This window comes from Pseudochaenichthys georgianus, chromosome 9, assembly GCF_902827115.2.
Source record: "Pseudochaenichthys georgianus chromosome 9, fPseGeo1.2, whole genome shotgun sequence".
Lineage (NCBI taxonomy): Eukaryota > Metazoa > Chordata > Actinopteri > Perciformes > Channichthyidae > Pseudochaenichthys > Pseudochaenichthys georgianus.
The window spans coordinates 9,416,345-9,440,336 of NC_047511.1; the positions used below are offsets into that span (position 1 = coordinate 9,416,345).

The following is a 23,992-nucleotide window of genomic DNA, read 5'->3' on the forward strand; positions in this document are numbered from 1 at the left end:
TTGTCGTTTTAGAAATGTCTGCTACCCTGAAACTTTAATCTACAATTAAAGCAGCAGCTCTCAGGTGGCATTGTCTCTGTCCTAATGAAAATACAATTAAATAATTAGTTGTATTTAACCTGACTGCCTGCAGCTGTTCGGTCTGTTCGCCAACGTCCTCTTCCTGGGCCAGGCCTTCATCATCATGCTGGTGTATGTGTGGAGTAAAAGACATCCGCTCGTACGCATGAACTTCTTCGGCCTCCTGAACTTCCAGGCACCTTTCCTCCCCTGGGTGCTCATGGGATTTTCGCTGCTGCTCGGAAACTCCATTGTGGTCGACCTCCTAGGTATAAAAACATTTAAACAAACGCCAACATCTGACGTAACCTGTAACTCCTAATAATCTGCTCAGATATTTGGCTAATGTTCAGGAAGGCTACACAGTGAAATTAAGATAACGTAAAAATCATGAAACCTGCAACGTAAACAATTTATATAATCAAATAGCAGGGGGCCTGAATTGCATTATTTGCCTTCTATTAGTTCAAATGGATTCAATTTAAATATTATTGTGTATCAGAGAAATATAAAAAGCTAGTGCACAACAACAACAACAACAACAACAACAACAGAGTGATACTTGTGTTAAAAAATCCAATGAAAAGAAAAAAAAAACAATGTTTTAGTGAGTCTCTGAATCCTTTCTGTTTCCTGTCTGCATTGGCTCCTATACTGACTATACAGTATATAGTTTGAGATTTTAAAAGGCTCACTTATTAACTAATACAGCTGGTTAATGTAGTTTTTATTAAATTAACAGGATGATTTAGAGCATTTCCCGGGGACTATACTTTCAGCGGCGAGTTTTTGTGGCAGCTTAACAGTGAATGTAGGATTTAATAAATAAAAGCTACAGCGCGTGTGTTTATTTCTGTTTTTCCCCAGGTATCAGTGTGGGTCACATGTACTACTTCCTGGAAGATGTGTTTCCAAACCAGCTGGGAGGACGGAGGCTGCTGATGACACCAGAACTTCTGTAAGTCTGAGATGTTTATTTTCTAAACTTTAAAGAGGACATATTATGCTAATGTGAAGGTTTTATATTTGTATTTTGCGTCTCTACTGGGACATGTCTCCACGCTTTAATGTTCAAACCGCATTTTATTTTTGTCATACTGCCTGTGCTGCAGCACCTCTTTTCACCCTCTGTCTGAAACCAGAGCCCAGTCTGCTCTGATTGGTTAGCTGGCCGGCTCTATTGTCATTGGTCAACCACTTAGAAATATCCCGCCCCTATCACCTACAATGTGTTGGAGCGATAGCCCATAGAAGCGTAAGTGTTACATAGTGACGTCACTATGGTACGGAAGTAAACAAAGGAGACCAATGGAGGTGTTTCGGGCAGGGGGGGAGGGAAGTTTGGGATTTGAGCCTTGAGAGACCATTACATGCACAAAAAACCTGTATAACAGGAACGAGAAGACCCCAAAATGCTCAATAGTGCCGTTATTAGTCGTTTGGAAATAGATGACTTGCAGAAGACTTTAACCCCAATACGGTCCTAGAGTTTATTAATATAAAGTAAATTCAATTTTTGTTATCGTATATAAGTAATGCAAACATATATATCTATTGTCAACATCATGAGACCCCCTTTTTCCTCCTCATAGGCGGGCCATGTTCGATCAGCCGGAGGACCCCGACTACCGTCCGCTCCATGAAGAACAGCAGGGGGAAGATCTGCTGCAGGACGAGGAGCCGCAGGAGTAACAATACTAAGACCACAACAATCTGGATCCATCTGAGGACACAGGAAGACAGTCAGAAGATGTGGATCTGCGGAGCCCTGAGTCCTCGCAGTAACGACATTTAAAATGGAACTGCACATCAGCATCATGAATATTCACAATATTTCTTACCTAATGGTACATTCCCACTAAGCATTCCCACTACGGAGAGTTTATTTGCCCTAAAGAGAAGTTTATTTCGGACAAAAACCATAATTGAATCAAAGCAAAGAAAATATGGAATCATGTGTAGAAGGAAGACACAGCAAGTAACCTTGTTGAGGGGGAAATGAACTTCAAAGGGCATCCTGTAGAGTTCATTTGACCACGATTCAGCAGAGAAATGTTTTTACGAGTAGGTCCCTGTTGTGTTGTCATCGTGCACGAGCACGGGGCGACATAAAAGGCAGGGAAGAAAACCAAAAGCAAGTCAACACTGCAGGATTTAAAATGTTAATATCAAAATCAAATGTTTACTGAGGAAGAAAAGTGAGACCTCAAAGATACACACAATAACGGTAAAGGCAACACACAGGGCACCATTAAGGTCGATTTACAATAACTGTTTTTTAGTTAGCTTTCTATCGTATCTCTTGGTCTTTATCGGGGGGCAATCACATGAATGTCAGATGATTTCATACGAGGATACATTGTAAACCCTTTCTGAGGTCAATAAGATGCAAGAGCTTCATAAAAAGCTTGTAACTGGACATTTGGGTTAAGATGTTGCCCACGAGCTGTTTCAAGTCTAAGGTGTACGTGCATGCCGAACAGAATGGATGCTTGAACTTGTCAAAATATTCTTTACAAAACCCCAAACCTAGCAACGAGGCAGTGAGTGATTCACCTGATCTCTCTTTATAAAGCTTTTCACTTTATCAGCATAAACCAATATAAACCTCCTAAGTAAGCACACTGCAACTGTGTAAAAGAAGTCAAAGCAGTGCCCTCCCTGCTGCTGTCACACTGAACTGCCGACCTCCTGAACCAGCAGCTGTCTGCACACTCTGCACTTTCACCCGCTGCCTTTTGTGGGTCAAACACTGGCGAACTAAATGGAAATTGCTTAGCACAACAACAAGCAAACAAGTCTCTGTGGGAGCGTCCGGCAACCACACATATTTCATTGTCAGTCATGACACGGCACTGTGGAACATTTTAGTCAAGAAAACGTTTGTTTGCACGGATTCAACGGAAAGCATCAGCAAGCACGTTTATAGGAAAAATCATCGTGGTATTCACAACTCAACGTGGGGAAATTCACACACGTACCTGATATTTAACATTTGATGTAATATTTAATTGCAATTTTGCTGACCAGTATTGCAATTTAAAGTAATTTGTTCTAGAAGCCTTTCATTTGTGACTTATATTAAACAAAGAAAAAATAGAAACTTGTTTCCTCATTAAAAAAAGGCATGCAAGTTTTTATTTGTACTTGTCAGTCACTTACAGAAGCCTTCTTAAAAGACTGAACAAATTAGCTCACTTTTAGAAATGACACTGCATATTTGACCTTAAGCTTAATGCTAACAAAGAGATGCTAACACTCTTACACATGACAATGTTAAGCTGGTATGTTTAACATGTTCAACTTCTTTGTTTAGCGTGTTAACATCCTGGCAATATCTGACTGGCACAGAGCTCAAGGTGCAGCTGAGGCTGATGGGAGTGCTGTTACTCTGAAAGGCAGTTGGTCATTGACTTGTGATGGACACAATTTAAGCTGATGGCTGATATAGAGGGAAAAGTCAAAGGATCATCAAAGTTATAAAAATGTACTCGAATAAAACAGATATCTGTAGAAAATGTAATTGCCAGCATTTGAATCTCAAAGAAAATATTAGACTGACACTTCAACTGCCTTTGTTACCAGAGACAATATGCCACCTTTAAAGTATCACAACCGCTAATTAAAACACCATTTATTTTGTGAGCTACAAATAAAATGCAGCTCTCAAGATGAAAGAAATGACACTAAGGTGCCATGCATATTTAATAAAACAATAATATCATATTCCCATAGTAATGCAGAAATTCTTTATTCATTTACTTTTTAAGGGGCCCTATTACGCCCATTTTCACTTTCATATTTAGTGCCTTGCTTTAATGTTCATAAAGCTCTTTAATGTTCTCATACTGCCTGTGCTGCTGCACCTCTTTTCACCCTCTGTCTGAAACCAGAGCCCAGTCTGCTCTGATTGGTTAGCTGGCTGGCTCTGTGGTGATTGGTCAACCGGTTAGAGATGTCCCGTCCCTTAGCAAATCACGTACAATGTGTTGGAGCGCAAGCCAATAGGGGCGAGAGTGTTACATAGTGACGTCACTATGTTATGGAAGTAAACCAAGGACTATAAAGGAGGCATTGCAGGCAAGGGGGGGGGGGGGGAACTCCCTCTGGAGGGAACACAGGGATTTTAGGGCTTCTGATGCACAATATAACAAGACGTCAAATTAAGCTCTTTCACTTTTTTATTTATTTTGTAAGAATTATTAAAATGTACAAAAAGACAACAAATACAACATAACAATATATTATCTGAGACTGGCTGTGGTTTTTTTTCTCCCTCTGGTCAGGTAAAGAGAGTCAGTGGTCAAAGTGAGAGAGCAGCCTCTCAACACCGGGGGTCTGAGGGGAACACGACGGGGTTTTCTACCGGGGGCTTTGCCAAAAAGAACAAAGTAATAACATCAATAATGAAAATAAAAAATGTGAATGTCTGACTGAGAATCCGGTGGAGCAGAAAAGACATCCAGCGCGCGATGGAGGGACGTCTCTGGTGCTGATGTTTGTACCGTGACAGAACCAAACCTCAGTGAAGACGAGCTCCTGCAGGGGGCGCCGTCACCCTACCATGCAGGCGCCGTCACCCTACCACGCAGGGGGCGCCGTCACCCTACCACGCAGGGGGCGCCGTCACCCTACCACGCAGGGGGCGCCGTCACCCTACCACGCAGGCGCCATGTTCGCCAGTCGCCTCATTCGCCTGTGGAGAGAAGGAAGGGAAACGGTGTCAGCAACCGCAGACTATTACAAATCTCACGCTTCTTACTAGAGGTCCAAATACTATTCGTTTGACGTGATGATAATCAATGTTATTTGATCATTCCATCTATTTAATGGGTCCGATGGATGAATGCTGAAGGGTAACGTCTTCCAAACGGGTCGGTGCAGGGATGAGTCCTAAAGCGTGGAAATGAGTAAGCATTTTAGAGATGACGGTCCCCTGGATCAAAGTATTTTGATTGGGTTTTCGGTTAGATTCCCGAAATAAGGTGCAAATAAGAGCTTATAAGATTTGTATAATAATTGGTTCAATGACAAATATATGTCAATAACAACTCACTGGTGAATGTCAGAAGTGTTTACGTGTCTTCAAATGGCGGTTGCTAACAAGTGGCTATATGAGAGAACTAAACATTATCATGCTGAGCATTAGCCGCCTTGAGCTTAGATGAAGTTTGTATAAAGCCAAGCGTTATGTTGTTACTTTTGTCGAATGCATTTATACTTAACTTATTATTAAAGTGGCGTTTCTATGTGGAGATTATCCCGCTGAACAAAATGTTTAAGTTTAATAAACATGTGTTTGCAACAGATCTTATTTCTGAAATATACCACAAAAAACAATATACAGCAGCAACAAATGGGCCGGACACCTTTTGAATCCAATGAATCGCTTCATCTTTAAAATGCCTGGAAATTGTAAAAAATGATTTTCAAAAAAAGAGGCTGGAACCATCAACTTACAACATTTTTATAATTAAACAATTATCCAATATATCAACATCTGGTCTACTCTTCATGAAGTTACTCAATCGATTACGTTTTAAGCACTATTCAGTTCACAACAAATGTTTGACATTTTACTTTTCAAAAATGACCTAAAAGATGATCGTGTTCATCATATCTGATTAATTTGGATTAATGTGCACTGTCTCTGTTAAACTAATCAATTACCTTTTGTTTACGGGTCCCTTACTAAGTCAGGACTGACCTATGTCATTTGGCACTACAAAAGTAGAATAGTGAATTAAGCTGCAACGATTAGACAAGTAATGGATGATGCAATTGACAAGAAACTGTTTTGATCTTAAATAGATCAGTTGGGTTATAATATATACACCTCTGATTTCCATTTTGTTCTAGTTTTTATTTATAACAAACAGCTGACTGCTCCATCATGGAGGTGCATTAAAGCCTCAGCCTCACTCACCTGGTGTTTCTGTCCTGATCTCTGATCTTCTTCTCCATCTCTGCGTCTGTCAGGGTCTCCAGCAGGGGGCACCACTGGTCGGCATCACCTGTGTTTCTGATGGCTATCTCCACTGTGGGGAGGGGGTTCTCACTGCAAAACACCAACCAAAAACAATGGTCACTATGGATGTACTTCACTGCGGACTCAGTGGACGTGTTCCCTCGGCTGCAGCTGGAGGCTCAGATGTGGGTTTCCTTTCGAGTGACTCAGATGGGATGTTTTCCAATCAATCCATAACAGGGAGTCACTTCCCCCCGTTTACGCAAATCTTGAAGCACGCACGTTCCAAGCAACGGTAACAATAGCGTAATATTATGACAAGTTACTAAAACATTTAGCATAGTTTTGATGAGCAGCGTGAGGAAAGACGGGGAAAAACACATCCTGTTTTGAAAGAAAACAAGATATTTTAGGAAACAGCACAACTCCAAAGAAACAATCGTGAGAAGCAAATGAAATAATGGATTTAACTTCACGCATGCTGATGAATATATGAACATCTCTGTTTGATTGATTGCATAACCAATCACCCATCGTTGTCATGAAATAAGCAGAGAAATTGAATATTTCTTCCACACCGGAGATCAGTCTGGGTTTAGAAATATTGTATTACTTCACATCCCGGGGAGGTGAGGAACTCGCAGACAGACTGTCGGCTACGATTCACCCAGAAAATATCCATGAGAGCAGTAAATAGCAGCCATGGCAACGACATACACAACAACAGAGATGTCAACAGGCCAGACTTTTCCAAAGCGCTTATTTCTGCAAGTTTTCAAAATGAGAAAATGTAATATTTCAAAATGATCAATAATGTATCAATGTGTGATCAAAGTGCCCCTTCAAAACATTACAATACACTATTACATTATGTTAATATTGGTTTGTATTCTTGAATGTTAAAATATCTAATTCTTCAGGTTTCTTATTATCAACGTTACAGCTATAATCAAGATTTCAATAACCTCACAAGGAGATTGACGTAATGATGGAAATAAAACATGTTGTGCACTTTAGAATTAAGTACAAATATATTTACATTATTTGCAGTGTTTAGTATTTGCCTCGTTTCATTAGGGTAAACGCTGAGCATGTGTTGTCAAGTTGGTGAAGCCAATAAGTAGCTCGCCAAGCAAATCCAAAATGTAAAAATACACCAAAAAAAAAAAGGAAATGTTATTAAAAGAATCTACTCTATGCATAACCAAACCTCAATCATAGCAAACTCTATCTACTTACTACAACACTATATCTATCTAACACCCCTCCTCCCCCCACAATGAATATCGACCAATGACGTTCTTGCTTGATTTGCGGGACCAGCATTGCAGTCGGGAAGAAAAGCAATGTGGAGCGGCACCTCACCGCTTCATAGGGAGTGTGACCGTGATTTTCCTTCTGGCAGAATCTACACAACACATCAGCCCCATTGAACACAGCCTAGTCATGCCAGCCATAGCACATGAGGGGCAGAGTTTTACTCTGTGTGTTGCAACTTGCATATTTATTGCACTTGACGCTAGGGCTGTGCATCTTCACTGGTCTCACGATTCGATTACGATTATCCTGTCAACGATTCGATTCGGTTCGATATCCCGGTGCATCACGGTGCATCACGATTCATACCAATGCGTTGCATCCTCAATTTTCTATATTACTGCACATGGCTTATTTTCCATCAATGCATACATGCAGTAAATACATATGAACTCTCTTTTTATTATTTACAAAGTGCTTCAGAAATCAATAACATAAATGTCTTGACATTAATTTATAAACCAAAATAAATGAATTGTATAGGTCTAGCCTCCCTATATCTGTGTGTGAAGTTGTTCCATCCTCAAAAACAAAAAGCTAATGCTTCTGCAGTCTAGCTGCAGCTTCTAGCCACGGTCTTCTGTTAAAAAAGGACACTGAATGTCCTGAATGTGGCATCACACACAGGACTCGAGTCTGAACACAGCAGACAACAGGAGTATTATACAAACAAAAATACTGCACGTGGGTGCACACTTACTCTTACATGAATCCCATGAATGTATGAGATTAAATTAGCTTCATTATATCTCAGTGATTAAGTGAATAATAAAGTTTCTATCGGGTCACTATCAGCCTGTCACTCATTATTTTCAGGGAGGGGGCGGGGTTTGGAGGAACGGAAGAGACGGTGATCGCGGAAGCTTTTTTCCTCCTGCCTTCACAAACTTTACACACGTATCGTCTGAAAATTGCTAGAGGACATTCATACTTTGCAATCCAAGACTTAATTAAATCCACCAAAAACCTGACATGTTTGTAACGCGATTATTTTTGAAAAACATAAATCCCTGTCTGTGTCTCTGAGCCGCAGCGACACGGAGTGATTCAGAGCGGGTCCTTCTGCTGTCGGTTCTGGACTGGTGTTCTTGTGTTGGTGGATAAAGCAGACTGCTCCGTGTTGCTGTGCCGCTGTCACGTCTGTTCCCTGATCTCTGCGTCACCGACCGATTTGATATTAAAGTGACAGAAAAAACGTTATGGTAAAGCCGCGGCCGGAAAATCAGGAAGCAACGTTACTACTCTATAACCGATTATCTTCCGTCACTGCATCGAGACCGAATCGTCCACGTCCGCATCGCAATGCATCGTAGAAACGATTATTTTCAACACCCCTACTTGACGCACACATACGCGTGGCGTAATTAAGACTGGGGACATGTCGAGAGAGACCTAGTGAGAGCACACCTTTATCTATTTAGTATAGCCTAGTTGTAAAAAAGAAAGTAAGAAATCATTCCAATGTGTACTGTAGGACAGAACAAACAAAAAACGTGTGATTATTAGGGATGTAACGATACCAAAAACTCACGGTACGATAATATCGCGATAAAAAGTCTACGGTACTATATTTATCGCGATATTGAAAAATAAAGGGGAAAAAAAGTGAATTTTCTTCTTCTTTTTTTTTGCTTTGGCCATAGGTAACAGCAGTGGGTCAAACTGTGCATTGTCTCTCCACCACTTCAAAAACAATACAGTTTTTGCCAAGAAGGTGAGGCTTATTGACAGGGCGAGATATAAATATACTGTTGGTACTTGTCAATGTCTCTAGGTATGTACAGGTAGCCCTGTAAATACGATGTCCTTTTGTGTTATCTGTTGTTTTATGTTCATGTTGTAACCTACTTGCTGCCATGTTGGACAGGTCTCCCTTGAAAAAGAGGGATCTGGTTTGAATACATTTAAACTGTGGGTTTTCTCCAGAAGTTTTTCCTTGTACGATGTGAGGGTCTAAGGACAGAGGGTGTCGTATTGTCATACTGATATTCTGTACAAACTGTGAAGTCCACTGAGACAAATGTAACATTTTTTATATTGGGCTATATAAATAAACATTGATTGATTGATTGATTGATTGATTGATTGATTGATTGATTGATTGATAAAGGTTTAAAAAAAAGATTAGTTAAAAAAAAAAATTAATCGCGGTAGATTTTGTCAGTCTCACGACGGTATTGTGACATTTATTTACCGCGATATCGCGATATTCGATATATCGTTACATCCCTAGTGATTATTAAAATATGCATAAATAAAAAGAAAGAATGCTAACTAGGTAAGATAAGAATAGAATAGTTTAAATGATTTGTTATTGGTTGTGATCATATTCTAAAGATGTTTGGATTATTGAAAAGTATACAGCTCCCTTTCATCTGAGTGTTGAGAGCTGTATCCATACATTCATTTTTCTCTCAAAGTGCACCAGATTGATGCATTTCACTGCATTAAATACATCTTCCCGGGGGTGCATGCCCCCGGACCCCCCTAGAGGATGTGAGGTCCACCCCCAAATAAAGCAGGTTAAAATAATTTAATTGCATACATTTTCTTTTAGTAAACGCTGAAAACGGGTCCCACAGACCCAAACAGCACACAAAGGTTAAAGATAAGCATATCATAATGTTAAAATGTGCTAAATATACAGTATACATTGCAAAAAACAAAAAAAGAGGAGTAAAAGTAGCCCCCGACTTGTTTAATTTTTTGAAAGTAGCTCTCATCCTAAAAAAGGTTGGAGACCCCTGATTTAGAAACTGCAGCGCGTATCCCGTAATGGAAGTGTTTTAAGCAGTTTTAGCACGTTTGTACTTGTTGGCCACCGTAGAAAGCATGTGTCAAACCTGACAACAAACTACTACTTGTATTTCTTTTACCAGTTAAAGCTCAAAATGTACTCATGATGTTTGAGAGATAGGACACTGAGCTCACATGCTTTCCACCACACCTCCCGCTCTGCATTTGGGGGACAGTACCTGAAGGCGTACGTCCTCTGGTGCCAGCTTAGCTGACCGCGGATGCTGTAGGCGATGGTGGTGACAAACTCTCCGCCCAGGCCCAGCTCGGAGCACAGCTTCAGGGCGAATTTCTCCGGAGAGTTCTCCCTCTCGGACATGTCCCACTCAAACTGGTCCACCAGGGAGATGTTCCCCACATGGATGTTCAACTGAAAACCAAAAACATTTCTCAGAATGGGCTTCAAGTATCGTTTGCTATGAAAACATTTGATAGATTCTTCATGAGCTCCAGGCAGTGTAGAGCGTCACCTTGATGATCACCCTCTGGTCCGACTGCTCCTCCAGGATGCTGTCTGTGGGATACGACTCGATCTGCTGTCGGATGGCGGAGGCGATGGCGGGGACGAAGGCCAGCGGGTTGAGGTCCAGGTCGTCGCAGAGGATCTCAGCGAACATCTCGGGCGTCATCAGCTTTTCTGGGAATGTCAAAAAGGCAAAGAAAGGTGTCAAAACTTATATTGGCTCCTATCTTTTTTTGCTTTGATACCCTATTTTGCTGAGCTGAGAGAAAAGGCGATGTTGGGGCATTACCGTTCATGTTCCAGGTGAAAGCGTCTCTGAGTTTCTGTCCCTCGATCTCCATGTCCAGGCGGATGGGAACCAGGACTTCAGACTGAGTGGCGTTCTCGTGGATCACTGCTGGATCGTGGTCGTCAAAGCTGGGCAAGAAGAAAAAACAAAAAAACTCACCAACTGCAACAGAAACTAGATCTAATTCCTATATATTACATTTGTATTACTATTATCTTTTTATTTGTATTTCTGTTGTACCTATATGTTCAATTTGTTTTATGGAGTTTTATATTGTTGCATCGATTCAGTTGTCTTGGGTCTTATCTCTCGGAGAGAAATCATTATTTATTTTATTGTATTTTATTTTATTATCATACCTTTGACCTCCTTGTGTCTCTTAACCTGTTTAATTGTTGTATTTTGCTGCATGTATGTATCTAATCTGAGGGGAATTTCTTGTTGTTTATTTTTAACTTGTGATGTGTGCCATTTTGTTGGCACACATCACTGTGCACTTTGAGCTGCATGTGCTGTATGAAAAGTGCTATATAAATAATGCTTTATTATTATTAGTCAGGGTTTCCCACACATAGACTATACTTGGGCGGGCCGCCCAGGTATATTAACGGCCGCCCAAGTATATTTCGCGACCCATTTAGTTTTATTTTTAATAATTAATTTAAAAAAAATATTCGTCCGTGACCAAGACGCCATCTGCGATCGATTAACTTGTGGACAATGATCCCTCGCTCTATGCCTCCTGTACCCAGTCCCGGACTGGCCATCTGTTAAGTGGCCTGCCTCACACAGGGTGACAGGCTATCTACATGATGTGGCCTGCCGACATGGCCACTGTCATACAGATAATAAATCAAAGCCCTTGATTGGTCTCTGTGTGTCACTCAAGCTCGGGATAACCTCAGCTCAGGCGAGGTAAAGGACTCTGAGTGTTTAGATAGTTAACTTAGTCTAAGTTCTCAGTGGGTCTCAAACGGTTTGGTCACCATATATGTAAACACATATTTCCATTTGAGGGTGTCAGTGTTTTTTCATATTGGATATGTTATTGGTTATGACCCTGATTTTATGATTATTGAAATGTATACAGTTCTGTTTCATATAGGTGTTCCCGTAGATCTAGTCTCTTTATTTTCCCCTCAAAGTGCACCAGATTGATGCATTTAACTCCAAAATGTAAAATAAATCTTAACCCACGGCCATATGTTTATGTGTGGGTAGTAGAATTAAACTATAGGGATATCACTATGGGCCCTGCCTGTACCTGTTCGCTCTGCCATCGCGTGAAGGGTCTGCTAACAAGCGACCAACATAAAGGTTAATGTTGCACGTCACCTCAACCCCCCCCCCCACTACCACCACCCCCAAGTATATTTCAAATCTGTGGAAACACTGTATTAGTATATACATATATTGCAATATATTTAAACTAGGGCTGTCAAGTTAACACGCTAATAATGCATTTTTTTTTTAGCGCCACTAATTATTTTAACGTGCGATTAACGCATGTGTAGGTGTCCTCGGCCCGCCCCGTAGTTTCAGAGCCCAAAGGCTTGACGTTGTTGTTGTTGTTGTTAGTTGGATGGTGGGAGATTCTAGTGAGAGATATGGATAAAAAAAAAGGTGTTTTAAACAGCAAGCCAAGCACACAGCTGATGCTGACAGGCCCGCTCCTGCCGCTCGCTTGCGGCAGACCACGCTTTAAAGTTTGCCGGTTGGAAGCCTGGACACGGCGTCTACGAGCAGCAAGCGATAGCTAAATGGGTGGCTACAGCTTGCAGGACAATTAACATTGTGGAGGACGAGGGACAGTGTGAGATAATTCGGATCGCATCCAACGTGTCACAGCGCATTATTTTTACCCACAGTGGGAACTTCAGTCTCATGCTTTGACTGTTATGAAGACAGAGGAGCGGCATTTTGCCGATAACTGTTAACAGGCTTGTCTGTTTGAGCAACTGGCTCAGTGCAGAGAAGTAGACAGGGTTGGGAGAGAGTGTAAGAGAGAGAGAGAGAGAGAGAGAGAGGTTCCAGGTTGTTGTATTGAAAATATTCAGGAGAATATTTGTCATTGTTCAAGTGATAATAAACAAACATTTGCATAAAGCATATTTGTCCACTCATATGTCGATAAGAGTATTAAAAACTTGAAAAATATTCCTCTTAGGTACATTTAGGACAGATAAAACATTTGCGATTAATTTGCGATTAACTATGGACATCATGCGATTAATCGCGATTAAATATTTTAATCGACTGACAGCCCTGATTTAAACCTTATGGTGCACGTGATCCACGTTTCTGCGTGACTAAACACAGCAGTGGGGGGCGCAGGCTGCTCACCACAGGGGGAAGGTCCTTTTCTTGTCGCGGCCACTCCGGCTGCGGTTGATGGTGGTGGAGCAGGGCACTGCGTCCAGGTGGTGGGAGCTGTTGGGCAGTGTGGGGACCCACTGACTGTTCCTCTTTCCCTTCTGCTCCCTGGGGACAGAACCAAACACATGTGGGAACCAGACAAGATGAGATGGGCTTTTTTCAAATGTCCAATTAGTTCAATGACAACATGCAGCAGTTATTATCTCACTGGTTTAAGGGTAACATACCAAATCATAATAATAATAATTTACATGTATATATTTTTAACCTTTATATAAATCTGTATATATATATATATATTAATGGTGCACGATAATTATCGGTCCGATATTAGGAATTATGACGTCATCCCGATAAACCCGATAAAAGTATTAATAGCCCCGATAATATACAATATATTTTTTGGGTAAAAAAAAAGAAAGAATACTGCGGTGTGGGTGGATTGGGATGAGGGGCGCTTGTTTTTCACTCGGCTCCTCCCGTTTTGCCAGTACTGTGGTATTAGTGGTTTAGGAAGAGGGGAGTTTTTCACAAATCCAGCGCTCCCTAACTCATGCCTGGCTGTGACGTAAATGGTGTGCGGCCGTGAAGCCAGGACAGTAAACAAACATGTCGTCGGTAGTATGGGACTATTTCAAAGTTTCAGAGTTAGATAGTTCGCTTGCTATTTGTATTAACAAATGCAATGCAGAAGTTCCACTAGGAGGGAAAAAGGCAACGAGCTATAATACTTCCAACCCGATTAGTCACCTGAAACATCGCCATCGCTACGATGGTGTGTTAAAAGCGTACGAAGACGCCTGCGCTGCTAAACTAGCGGCGAATCCAAAGCCAGCTGCAAAGGCACCGGGGCTTTTACCTATCGACGAGGCTTTTGAAAAAGGCAAGAAGTTTGCCAGAGACGACCCCAGGGCTAAAACGATCTCTAACTTAATTTTGCTCACTACTAGTCTTTTTTTTACCACCAGGTGTGCAAAAACTACAGGTACATTTAATATATATATATATATTATATTATTATCGGTATCGGTCTTGAGAAGCAGGAAGTTATCGGTATCGGTTTCAAAAAACCAATATCGTGCATCCCTATATATATATGAACATTCACCTTCAGAGTTTAACTCATGTGATTTTTCTTAATTTTGATTCATACTATTACTACATGTTCATTCCTATTTTAACTTGTTTTGTTTTTGTTTTTCTTATTATCGCATGTGTACTATGTCTTATTCTGTTGCTGCTATGACACCCACATTTCCCTACAGGGATCAATAAAGGTGAATCTTATCTTATAATAAATAAATACATAACCACATGTTAAACCCCCATTTACTGTGGACCTACTACTACATGTTTGAAAACGTGCTTTTTTCTTTCTTTCTATTAACACAGCCAATATGTTCTTCCAAATCACCATGAAGATAATTATGCAAACTGAAACATCATTAATTATTACAAGTATGCTTTTATGAATGCCGCATTAATCAGGGCGCTTTCATAAACTCAAAAAGCATCAGCTAAAAGACATTCGACGTCAAAGTACTTATCTCTAATTTCCAAATAGGTCGCATCAAAAATGTGCAGACTGACCTCTTGATACAAGCTGCCCGTTTAATTCTTCTTCCGTTCTCAATTTTAGATTTCAGATGTTGAGTAATCATTTTCATATCGTGTTGAAAAACGGATGCTCTTGGGATTTGTTTCCAGTTGTTTTATTCTCTTCAGCAGCCATTGTTTCCTACTACACTCTCAAGATCCCTGTCCCCCAAAACAACAACCCCCTACTAGTTGTCAGTTACTGCCCCTCTCCTTTAATCAGTTTTGTACCTTTATATGCATTCTATAACACATTTATGATTGTTGGTTCAGGGTGGATTGGCCTTATTTGTCCAATTTCTCTTCATCATCATCATCATTATTGTGATCATCAATATGTATTTCAAACAACCAGTTAATACATTGATTAAGCTGTACCTGTACATACTGTAGAGGGTCATCGTTTTATTTCTAACAAAACATTATATTTTAAAAACGTAACATTTTTCGGTGTGCAATATCCTAACCTGTTAAGTAAACTAACTATAGGTATCAAATAAATGTAGCAGAGCAAAAATATTTTTCGCTCAAATCTGGTGTATAGGTAGGAAGTGGCACGAAAATGTACAAAAGTCATGGATAAGTACCTTAAATGTACTTGTCAACCTGTCAGTTGACAAATTAATCAATAATCATTCATTAAAAAAGGAAAAAATAAGATACTCTAGGTCAGTGCTTCTCAAAGTGTGGTCCGCGGACCACTGGTGGCCTGTGAGTATATTGGTAAAATTTCACATTTGAAATAAATAAATACATTTGAGTTTTCCGCACTCTCGCGGGAATATCTCAGCAATGGAGCGAGCATGATATAGCCCAGCACAACACCTTCGTCAAACATGTTGTCACTTGTTTGTACCATTTTCAGGCGATTTGTAATCTGTTCTAGAAAAACTATGTGTTTTTGGATATTTGTGGAGTTAGGTGGTCCACGAGTGTTTTTTATTGGTTAAGTGGTCCTTGGTATGAAAAAGTTTGAGAAACACTGCTCTAGGTATACATATTTCACTGTTGAGATGTACATATGTTCTGTTTTGTTTTGTTTATTTTGTCCTGTTTATATAGACATACATTTGCTTTTAAAGTTTATTTTGTATTTTATTTCATTTGAAATTCATGTGCAATGCTTGTCTACATGCTGCTATGACAATAATTGTCCAAACTGAGATCAATAAAGTATATCTAAATGTAACCCTAGAAGGAGTAATAATACCACAGTGTATAAAAACTGTTTAAGTCTTGCATTAGCACCAAAAACCTACAAAGAGTACCAAAAGTAAAAGGTAATAATAAGTCATAACCAGTCTTATTTGTCCACGGCACAGATGAAGTTCCTTGAGTAAGTTAAGCCTGCAACTCACAAAAAGAACTATGGTACTATTTTTCTTGAAAAGCAAAATGGAAACATAGGGAACCTTTTGATTGTGAGGCAAGCATCTAAATAGAGAGGCATTCCCATATCTATTTGTGTTCTCAGATGGCGGGGGTACCTGAGGTAGGCGGGGGGCTCAGTGCTGATGGAGATAGCTTTGTACTTCTCATCGTTTCCTTCCAGGATCTCCTCCACCTCGGAAGCCTTCAGCAGGGTCACACTGGTGGCCAGCTGAGTGTAGCCGTGATCTGAAGGACAGAAACGGATCGGATCAAATCAACGACAGAAACAAGAGCAGCTGAACCTGGTAATGTTCGACTCATTATTGTGAACAATTCTGTTAACCCTAATTATGAAATGAGGCGATGTGTAACTCAAAAGCTAAATAAATGCCATTTTATTATCCTTTTAAACATAAATGTATAAGGATGTTGTTCAGAAAGAGATGAACAAAACATATTTAAACGTGTGAAAAATTTGTTTTTCTGTAGTTTAAGATGTTTCTTTGTTTTTAATTTCTATTTGTGGAGATAGTTCTCATTGTTGTAATCCTTTTTCCTTATTGACTGAGTTCATTTACAGATATGCTCAGATCACAAACTCATGTTTTTACATCAAATTGAGGTAAATCACAACAAAAAAACAAATAAAAACTTAAATAATAGAATGAGACACATTTAAAAAAGAAAAGAAAAAAAAGCAATCAAATCCTTTAATTTTCTCAAGATTCCTTTTTTTTTTATTTAAACAATACCTCTTAGTGTCAATAATACTTTTAAACATTAGAGCGAATCAGTTAGTGGCAATTACATTATTTTAAAATCCCAAACCATTAATCTTTTAGTAAGGAAAACTTCTTTGGGTTTTGAAATTGTAAAACAAGACATTTAAGGATATAACCTTGGACTTTAATAAACTGGGATGGACTATTCCATAGGTTATGACCTTTTTTGAATGCAAAACACATTTTCTAATTTGTTCTATTTATTAAAAAATAAGTAGTCTGTAGTACAACATTTCTTAGTGGTACGGGTTTTAATATTAGATGAATCACAAAATATTAGGAGTATATATTGTGAATATAGTCTCAGGGCTGCACTCTACTGACCGTGTGATGACTCCACTATCTTCTTCCTCTCTTCTACCGATGCCAGTTTTCTCCATAATGACGGGTATCTTTTATACAGGGAGCCTCTGAACATGCGGAGGTAGTTTCCCACCTGAACACACAAACACATAAAAAAAACAGAATCAAGAAACACGAAGGCAGACCACCGACCAAAGAATCTTGAGGATTCTTACAACCCTTTTGTTTGCTGGTTGCCCATTTGTATGTGTTTTCCTCTATGTATGATATATTTTGGAGTTTAGCTACGGGATAACCATGTCAAGTCAGATTTCAGTTTTTTTCTTATATTTCATATTCATTATTCTTATTACTACATTATTCCAAACAAATAGTTGATTATTCAAAACAATTATGGCGAATGATAACTATCATGACTTTCTCATGAATACAGCCATGTTTTCAGTTTTTATTTTATTTGTATTATGTTAAATCTAGTCTAAGAGGTTTAAAAAAAAAAAACCGTTCAAAACATTCAACTACTATAAATCTGTATTGGAATTAAGATCAGTATTTACGTCAGAGAACTAACGTTACAGCTAACACGTACACTATGAGAGGAACCATAGTACCGTAACAAACAACCATATAGTAATGATAATAAATAAATTATAACATTAATAAAGAATGAGTCCAACACCCCCATTGCGGTGTTTGTTAGACTGTCCTATACAAGCTTTTGTTGGATAAACACCTTTAGCTAGCTAGCATAGCAGCTTAGCATGATTGTATAACGTTGGATAGCTCAGCCAGATAAACCAGGTTGAACCTCTGGAGAAGACTTCGTACTGTTAGAACATCATATTAATTACTGTATTTTATCTTCATGGCTGTTCTCAGCTAAATTAACAAGAAACATGACATAAATGAATAAGTGTTGATGCGCCGTCCTTCATCGTTAGCTGCTACCTAGCTGCTAACGGACCGGCTGTCAGGTTTAACACTTTTCTGACAAATAAGTAAATAATTGAGGCTATGGTTGAATAAATAAGTAGAATTATAACCTCCGATCCGATCATATAAAAGTCTCCATCCTCCTCGAGCTGAAATTTAACAGGTTTTTGTCCAAACGTTTTGCTAAGCGCCATAGTGAAATGAAATAACAAAGCTCAATGCTAATGCGCATGTGCGAGAACGGTCTGTCGCTGAGAAGTGACGTTGCACTAGTTTATCAACAATCAACAGTGATGGATGACGTATTCAGAAACACTTTTTGTTATATTCCATGGAATTCTCTTAAAATCCCGATAGCAATGAATACATTAACTGCTTTGACAATAAATACATACAAAAAATGCATCTGTGGAAGCCGTAGTGCTGTAAAAAGCACGACCAATTTCCAATTATTTTACCTGACTGTCAGCCTTCCATCTCGTGCACAAATGTATCTCGTGCCCGGTCATGTGCGCGTTCGTGTGTGTTGGAGGAGGGGCTCTGTAAGGAAGTCTGAAGGAAGGGGCAGATTTTTTTCGGCTGCGTACTTTCAAATCCTAGCGCACTCGAGCTGGTTTCTCCATTCTTATTTCTTACCTACCCTACCTTACCTTTAAGTAAAAGTACTGTTGTAGTACCACCATTCAGAAGTAGCCTACTACACAAAAAAGTGTAGCATTACAATTTTTGTAAAGACAGTAGGCTACAAGAAATGTACGTATAATCATGAAAAGAAAGTTACACTTGTTTAGAAACATGTCCCCAGTGAATGTTATTATGTCATTGAACTATTATTAATGTAAGATCAGGGGTTTACTTTTGTTGTTGTTTTTTAACGACTAAATAATGATTATTTTCATTATGGATTATAATATACGGTGGCCCTGAAGTGCAATTCAAAACAGCATTTCAGGAAACTCCACAGCATTTCAGAAAACACCACAGCATTTCAGGAAACACCACAGCATTTCACAAAACACAACAGCATTTCAGAAAACGATACAGCATTTCAGAAAACGCTACAGCATTTCACAAAACACCACAGCATTTCAACTTATACAGAAAGGGTATTCCTTTGGAGAACACTTCTTGTTTGTGATTGGACAGAGCCGACAGCGCAACATGTCCCGAAACATCAGCCGTTAGCTGTTAGCACACAGAGCTCACAGCTCCTCATATATGTTCAGAAACTGGACAAAAGTTAAACATGAACAAACCAAAGACTGTATGTCATGGTGAATACAGTCACTGCTTTATTTATGTCTGTAGGCTATACCATTGTTGTGAGTTTGGACGGAGCAGCTACAGGTTGGTTTGTCCTGATCGATCCGATCTCCATTCAGAAAAGAGTTCTGTGTTCGCTCAGGGCTAATTCAGAGCCTTTGTTATTACCTTTTTGTTTCGTTTAGCTAAAAATGGTTAATATTGTCTGAAAGCTGAGTTTATTCCCGTTAAGTGTGTTGACAGAGTCACATGTATAGCAATAAACTGGTCATGACGACGAGGTCTTCTTTAGCCTTAACTGGCGTGGTTTATTTTCATATGTGCATTGCACCACTTGACCTGCTCTCCATGAGAGCTGGAGAGAGAGATAGAAGGGGAGGGAACAATCCCTTATACCTGATACCTGATGTCAGCTACATACGCCTATAGCGCCCTCTTACTGTGGAAGAGTTATAGTGCAGTTACATGCAGACATATTAATACTTACACTTAACAAAGTGCATGACACATTCATAGTTTATTAAATGTTAAGAAGCCCTCAGACGCTGTTTCTTGCAAGATGTTGCGTCATGCCTCTGGTCTTAACTGGTTAAAGTAATCATCTCACAGAGGGGCGTGGCCAGCAGCAGCTCATTAGCATTTAAAGCTACAGACAAAGAAACAGCACTTTTGAAACAGGGCTGAAACAGAGGGGTTTATGGGATGCTACAATGATCCGGTATTTCAGCCAAACACTTCAAAGACATGATTTGTAAATATCTGAGACCAATCATGATGGACCCATTTCTACTTTTGGGGAAATTAAGGGGAACATAATTTAGACTAAAGAAACCCCCCCTAGTGTCAAATATCTGAAATGTGACATGTCACATTGGGCTTTAATGGTAAAATAACTCATTAATAACTTAATTAATGAGGATGATTTTTTTTTGGTTTAAATTAATTTGAACATTCTTTGAATTGAAGAATAAGAACATAACTCAATATAATTGAATCAGCTAAATTAACTGAGCACATCATAATAATATTTCTAATTGTGCATACAGTGGGGCAAACAAGTATTTAGTCAGCCACCAATTGTGCAAGTTCTCCCACTTAAAAAGATTAGAGGCCTGTAATTTTCATTCTAGGTACACTTCAACTATGAGAGACAGAATGAGAATAAAAAAAAATTCCAGAAAATCACATTGTCTGATTTTGAAAGAATTTATTTGCAAATTATGGTGGAAAATAAGTATTTGGTCAATAACAAAAGTTCATCTCAATACTTTGTTATATACCCTTTGTTGGCAATGACAGAGGTCAAACGTTTTCTGTAAGTCTTCACAAGGTTTTCACACACTGTTGCTGGTATTTTGGCACATTCCTCCATGCAGATCTCCTCTAGAGCAGTGATGTTTTGGGGCTGTCGCTGGGCAACACAGACTTTCAACTCCCTCCAAAGATTTTTTATGGGGTTGAGATCTGGAGACTGGCTAGGCCACTCCAGGACCTTGAAATGCTTCTTATGAAGCCACTCCTTCGTTGCCCGGGCGGTGTGTTTGGGATCATTGTCATGCTGAAAGATCCAGCCACGTTTCATCTTCAATGCCCTTGCTGATGAAAGGCGGTTGTCACTCAAAATCTCACGATACATGGCCCCATTCATTCTTTCCTTTACACGGATCAGTCGTCCTGGTCCCTTTGCAGAAAAACAGCCCCAAAGCATGATGTTTCCACCCCCATGTTTCACAGTAGGTATGGTGTTCTTTGGATGCAACTCATCATTCTTTCTCCTCCAAACACGTCTAGTTGAGTTTTTACCAAAAAGTTATATTTTGGTTTCATCTGACCATATGACATTCTCCCAATCCTCTTCTGGATCATCTAAATGCTCTCTAGCAAACTTCAGACGGGCCTGGACATGTACTGGCTTAAGCAGGGGGACATGTCTGGCACTGCAGGATTTGAGTCCCTCGCGGCGTAGTGTGTTACTGATGGTAGCCTTTGTTACTTTGGTCCCAGCTCTCTGCAGGTCATTGACTAGGTCCCCCCGTGTGGTTCTGGGATTTTTGCTCACCGTTCTTGTGATCATTTTGACCCCACGGGGTGAGATCTTGCGTGGAGCCCCAGATCGAGGGAGATTATCAGTGGTCTTGTATGTCTTCCATTTTCTAATAATTGCTCCCACAGTTGATTTCTTCACACCAAGCTGCTTACCTATTGCAGATTCAGTCTTCCCAGCCTGGTGCAGGTCTACAATTGTGTTTCTGGTGTCCTTTGACAGCTCTTTGGTCTTGGCCATAGTGGAGTTTGGAGTGTGACTGTTTGAGGTTGTGGACAGGTGTCTTTTATACTGATAACGAGTTCAAACAGGTGCCATTAATACAGTTAACGAGTGGAGGACAGAGGAGGCTCTTAAAGAACAAGTTACAGGTCTGTGAGAGCCAGAAATCTTGTTTGTTTGTAGGTGACCAAATACTTATTTTACCGAGGAATTTACCAATTAATTCATTAAAAATCCTACAATGTGATTTCCTGGATTCTTTCCCTCCTGTTACGTGCTCTGTGTTTTTCTCTGTCTCTCTGCTGCGCAGGTGCACCTGATCCGCCCCTGGCTCCGCCTCCCCAGGTGTCCTAATTGCATTCAGCTGGGGACGACTTAAAAAGGGAGAAGCTGGAGGGATTACGACCGTGGCTTTCCTCTCACCTCGTGTGGATATTTTTTTTTTTATTTATGCTGTATTTTTTTTGTGTGAACTCTGGAGGATATTAGTATAGGTTTTTCGCGGCTTTGTTTCCTTCCCAGTAGGCTGTGTTTGGACCTCTGGGTAGAGGAGGGAAGTCTGGGTCCTACGGCTCATGGTGTGGCTGGCCCAGGCCCCCGTATTCCTTTTTGTTTGTTTTACGCTGTCCTCCAGACTTGGTTCCTTTCTGCCGGTAGGCATGCATGTGAGTTACGGCTGTGCTACAAATAAACGCCCGTCGATAACTAAATTCTGTGTTTGGCGTGGTTGTTTTTATGTTGCGGGTCTTCCCACGAGCCACTACCACTTGGTAGGGGGACGGGTCGTAACATATGGGGGCTCGTCCAAAGGCTGTCTCGGGCAGGTGCTGGTGTTCTTTCTAGAACGGCCCTTGACAGCATATATATTTTGCTTTGTGTGTGCAGTGTAGGGTGGCGAGAGTGATAGCCTAGCTGGTTTCAGTTTTGTTTGCTTTTTTTCTCCTTTGGAGTGAGTTTAGGTTGGATTTTTGCGCTATGGAGTTTGAGCTAGAGGGGTTTGCTAGTGGTCCGACTCGGGAGAAGTTGGACGCCTGTAGTAAAGCCCAGCTGGAGCTAATTGCAGGCAGATTTAACGTTGCAATTAGCAAACAGCACAAGAAGCAGATCATCAAGGAACAGCTGTTGGCGGCACTTATAGAGAAGGGAGTGTTACCGGAGGAAACGGGCGCTACCTATTTATCTAAAGACGAGGAAACCGAGGTAGCTCCGACATTGAGCGAGCTTCAGCTTCAGCTTCAGCTGGAGTTACGTAAATTAATGATTAGAGGGAAGGAGATTGATAACAAGCTAAGAGAGAAGGAGATCGACTGCAATCTCAAAATCAGGAAAATGGAGGAGGAGTCTAATCGAATGCTTCGTTTGAAGGAGCTGGAGTTATCGGCAGTGTCGCACCAAACTCAGCAGTTGGGATCCGCACATCCTCATGAGTTTGATGTGGGTAAATACACCCGATTCATTCCAGTGTTCAATGAGAGGGACGTGGATACTTTTTTTATTCTTTTCGAACGGGTTGCAACAACCTTGAAGTGGCCTAGGGATGTGTGGACTGTGATGCTGCAGTGCGTTCTCACGGGGAAGGCTCAGGAGGTATATGCTGCATTGTCTGACGAGGTCAGCCGGGATTATGGGCAGGTGAAAGCAGCAATTCTGCGCGTTTATGAGCTCGTGCCAGAGGCGTATCATCAGAGGTTTCGCAGTTGCAGAAAAAGGGATTCTCAGGCAATGTGGAGTTCACTCGTGAGAAAGAGGGACTATTTGATCGGTGGTGCTCGTCGACAGGGGTAAGATCTCTAGAGGACATGAGAACATTAATACTCATGGAGGACTTTAAAAACTGTTTGCCTGACAGAGTAGCCACATACATAAATGAGCAAAAACCTGCGAAACTGTCTGATGCTGCGGTTCTGGCTGACGAGTATGTCCTCACTCACAAGTCTGTCTTCGGTGGGAGGGATAGCGCGCAGGCCCGGTTTTGTGACAGCAAGGTCAGGGAAAGCTCCGCTAACGTGCAGTTACAGGGCAGCATGTCAAGAGCTGTGGAGGAAAATGCGAGGGAGGTGAGTTGGGGACCCAGAGATAGCCCAGTGTGTTATTTCTGTAAGAAAAGAGGTCATATTGTGGCGAATTGTTATGCATTGCGGGATGAGAAGAAGCCTGTAAAGACGGTCGCCTTGGTAAATACTCCTCAACCGAGTGCTCCTGAATCAGA

General features: G+C 40.5%; 2 protein-coding genes across 2 annotated transcripts in view; one reads left to right on the forward strand and one right to left on the reverse strand.

The window, feature by feature from the left end:
• The window catches only part of LOC117452924 (stromelysin-3-like), a 61,302-nt gene extending 58,134 nt beyond the window's left edge, over positions 1-3,168 (forward strand). Inside the window, 3 exon segments of the mRNA XM_034091741.2 lie at positions 134-329; positions 928-1,018; positions 1,653-3,168. Coding sequence (XP_033947632.2) covers positions 134-329; positions 928-1,018; positions 1,653-1,752 — 387 coding nt within the window. The 3' untranslated portion in view covers positions 1,753-3,168.
• Positions 3,169-4,223: 1,055 nt separating this feature from the next.
• On the reverse strand, positions 4,224-18,492 carry smarcb1a (SWI/SNF related BAF chromatin remodeling complex subunit B1a). Its single transcript, XM_034091884.1, has 9 exons — positions 18,365-18,492; positions 17,343-17,454; positions 16,353-16,482; positions 13,237-13,374; positions 10,894-11,021; positions 10,612-10,778; positions 10,321-10,511; positions 5,987-6,118; positions 4,224-4,756 (listed from the first exon to the last, which is right to left on the reverse strand). The coding sequence occupies exons 1-9, from the start codon at positions 18,446-18,448 to the stop codon at positions 4,717-4,719; spliced, it is 1,122 nt and encodes a 373-aa protein (XP_033947775.1). The 5' UTR covers positions 18,449-18,492; the 3' UTR covers positions 4,224-4,716.
• Between the last annotated feature and the right edge of the window lie 5,500 nt (positions 18,493-23,992).

Excerpts from the sequence above, each read along its gene's own strand:
- smarcb1a (XM_034091884.1), bottom strand. The coding sequence starts at position 18,448 with ATGGCGCTTAGCAAAACGTTTGGACAAAAACCTGTTAAATTTCAGCTC. Across the intron at positions 16,483-17,342 it reads GATAGTGGAGTCATCACACG|ATCACGGCTACACTCAGCTG; the intron begins GTCAGTAGAGTG and ends TCTGTCCTTCAG. Across the intron at positions 11,022-13,236 it reads AAAAGGACCTTCCCCCTGTG|CTTTGACGACCACGATCCAG; the intron begins GTGAGCAGCCTG and ends CTTCTTGCCCAG.